This window comes from Lucilia cuprina, chromosome 4 (genome assembly GCF_022045245.1).
Source record: "Lucilia cuprina isolate Lc7/37 chromosome 4, ASM2204524v1, whole genome shotgun sequence".
Classification (NCBI taxonomy): domain Eukaryota; kingdom Metazoa; phylum Arthropoda; class Insecta; order Diptera; family Calliphoridae; genus Lucilia; species Lucilia cuprina.
In genome coordinates this window covers 75251914-75255350 of record NC_060952.1, presented here as the reverse complement: position 1 = coordinate 75255350, position 3437 = coordinate 75251914, and the positions used below count along the sequence as shown (strand labels likewise).

The 3437-nt window shown below is 31.8% G+C and overlaps 1 protein-coding gene across 1 annotated transcript in view; it reads right to left on the bottom strand.

Moving 5' to 3' along the window:
• Positions 1–1609: 1609 nt before the first annotated feature.
• Positions 1610–3437, bottom strand: part of LOC124419897 (trithorax group protein osa-like) — a 55047-nt gene continuing 53219 nt past the window's right edge. Inside the window, exon 3 of the mRNA XM_046950879.1 lies at positions 1610–1986. Within this exon, the coding sequence (XP_046806835.1) occupies positions 1639–1986 (348 nt within the window). The 3' untranslated portion in view covers positions 1610–1638. The remainder of the gene's footprint in view (positions 1987–3437) is intronic.

Here is a 3437-nt window from a genome sequence, read left to right as displayed (position 1 = left end):
ATAAAAAACAAACATTGATTGCATTATTTATGCATGAACAAAATTAAATATCAAAACGACGACTGGTTTGTAGATTTCATTTTATATCATATAGATTTTTTGTGATTTGTTTGCATTTGCAAAACTATGGCGACATTAACAGAAATATCATATAGACTACAGTGTTGTCAATGACGTAAGAAATAATACGCTAGATATGTGTAAAAAAGGTCTATTGGTGTTGAGTAGAAATTTTGCAAAACTGGAAGTAAAAAGAGGCGTGGCAACCAAAAGATTCTTACAAATCTATAATAACTTCTCAGAATAGATATTTATGATAAATTTCATGTAAATCGCTTCAGTTCGTTTTTCAAATTGTGATCTTAAATGAAGGCCTGGCCATGATCCTAAGATCTAATATAGCCCATAAATACTTGCTATGTAATCTTCAGCTGATATTACATATTTACAAATTGTATAACAAAATAAAACTCAATTGTCAACACTTTTCAACGTCACGCTGCAATGGTTGAATTGAGGCGAATAACAAACTACGAACGTAATGACCGCACACAACACTTTTGTATGTTTTGCATACATAATTTGATATATATGTATATGAGTGTATATATATACATACAATTTGGCCGAGATCTCTGTAAGCCTATAGTCGAGTAAAGTTGTTGATTTTTATTTAATGTTTAAAAATATTTATTTTCATTTGAACAAAAAAAAATGTTGCATTGGAAAAATTTGTTTTTGCTTTTAGCCTGAATGTGTTTGTATTTTTATATATTGTGGTGATTCGATTGAATGAATGAATCAATGAGTCATTTCGATTTGGAACACATACATACTTGTTTGGTAAGTATAAACGTAAGTGGATGTGAAATAGTTGTCGTTGTCGTCATCGTTATCGACAACATCATCAATCTGTGTAAAATCTAATGGGTTTTCATTAGTCTATTTTTTTCTTACAAATGTCACTGCAAAACAGCAAAATGTCTGTGAATTCTAATAGAAACAGGGCGCCTAGTGTTTGGTTGTGTTTATGGCATACAGCACATGTTGGTATTCCCAAATGGTGATGGTCATATGGTATTGTGGATTTTTTCACAATTGTAAACTTTAAGTGTGTTTTGTTCTTCTAGATATTGTGAGTTAAAAAATTGATTATATTGTTATGCATCGCTTTAGTTTAGAACTAGTTCAGTTCTAGTTCACTACTAGTTCAATTCTAGTTTAGTTCCAGTTTAGTTCTAGTTCAGTTCGAGTTCAGTTGTAGTTCAGCTCTAGTTCTGTTCTAGTTCAGTTCTAGTTCAGTACTAGTTCAGTTCTAGTTCAGTTCTAGTTCAGTACTAGTTCAGTTCTAGTTCTGTTCTAGTTCAGTTCTAGTTCAGTTCTAGTTCAGTTCTAATTCAGTTCAGTTCTAGTTCAGTTCTAGTTCAGTTCTAGTTCAGTTCTTGTTCAGTTTTAGTTCAGTTCTAGTTCAGTTCTAGTTCAGTTCTAGTTCAGTTCTAGTTCCGTTCTAGTTCAGTTCTAGTTCAGTTCTAGTTCAGTTCTAGTTCAGTTCTAGTTCAGTTCTAGTTCAGTTCTAGTTCAGTTCTAGTTCAGTTCTAGTTCAGTTCTAGTTCAGTTCTAGTTCAGTTTCTGGTCCAGTTAAAAATATATAAAATTTCGAAAATTCCAAAAAAAAAATTGTCTTACCTGATGCGTCGTATAGGCAGTTCGATGATTTGGCCCTGTCGCTGGACCAGGCGGTGTGGGATATCTTTGTGGATACGGTGAATATTGAGATGGTGTTGTGCCTTGATTTGAAGATTGTGGCGGCGGTGGTGGACCACCTCCACTACCGCCACCACTACCACTACTACTTTGTTGCTGCTGTTGTTGTTGCTGCTGCTGTTGTTGTTGCCCTGGCTGTGGTTGCTGGGGCGAACTTGGATAGGAACCTGAGTTTTGACCTTGTGATGGCGGATAGGGGGATTGACCTCTGGAAGTATTTGTCTACAAAAAAATAAATTAAAAGAAAAACAAATTAATAAACATTTTAATAATAAATATATAATAAAATTAATAATAAAAGCAAAATTGTTTTCAACAAATAAAAGTTCAGTAATCAAAATTTAATAAGCTTCTCAGGAACAAAAAACTTTTTTTTTAAGAAAATAGATAATTAAATATAAATGCCTTAATAAGGAACTATAACAGGATAAAGAAGAATTTCAAAACACAAACAAAATTTTCTTGAAAATTTAGCAACAAATACTCTTCCCTTTCCTGTTGGCCCCCAAAACAATAGCAAAGGAAATTTGTTGTCTACACTTTACTGCTCAAAAACAATAGCAAAATAATCTAAAATGTATAAAGAGCTGACTGGATGGCAGTCAGTCAGTCAGGCAGGCGAACAGGCAGAAGTTAAAGAAGATGAGTCAAAGAACATTATATAGTAATTTAATAAATGACAGGATGAAAACCATCATCGCAACAACAACAAACCATACCACAGCACAGTGTTACAAACAACAACGACAATATTTTGATGGCGTTTTAATAAAATCGATTTAACCCCTACTCCCCCTCTCTCTCACTCTATCTTATACTCTTACAAAATAGGAGAGCTCTGTAAAGTGAGTTTAATGGCAGATTGACAGACAAGAGTATGGGTGGTTGGTGCAGGATAATTTTACAACAAATAACTATTTGCTACTATTTATCATTTTAGGAAAATAAATTTATAATAATACTTTGAAATATAATTAAAAATATATTAAGGTGTTTTGAAAATGTTTAAGTCATTTGTTAGACTGACTGGTTTGGTAACGGTAATTATAAACTAGAGTATTAAGAATATTTAATGTTTATAATGGAAATATTTTATAAATTTTAAGTTAGTTAAGGTATGTTTAAGGTTGAAAAATTAAATAGGTTGATTTGATTTTTAAATATGCCGAGGGGAATATATTTTGAAAGCTATTTTATACTTATTTAAATGACATTAACAAAATGTTCATTGTAAAATTTATAAACTAAACTAGAATTGAGCTAAAACTGAATTATAGCTCAACTATAAATAAATTAAACTAAAACTGAAATATATTAATATATAACAAGAACTGAACTAGATCAGAGTTAAGATTGAACTTCGAACCGAACTGGAACTGAACTAGAAAAGAAATTGAGCTAAAGTAGAACTAATTTAGAACTGAAACAGAACTAAAACTGAACCAGAACTGAAATAGAACTAAACAGAACTGATCTTAGACTGAACTAGAACTAAACTAGAACTGAACTAGAACTGAGCTAGAACTGAGCTAGAACTGAACAGAACTAGAACAGAACTAGAACATAACTAGAACAGAACTAGAACTAGAACAAGAACAGAACTAGAACAGAACTAGAACAGAACTAGAACAGAACTAGAACAGAACTAGAACAGAACTAGAACAGAACTAGAA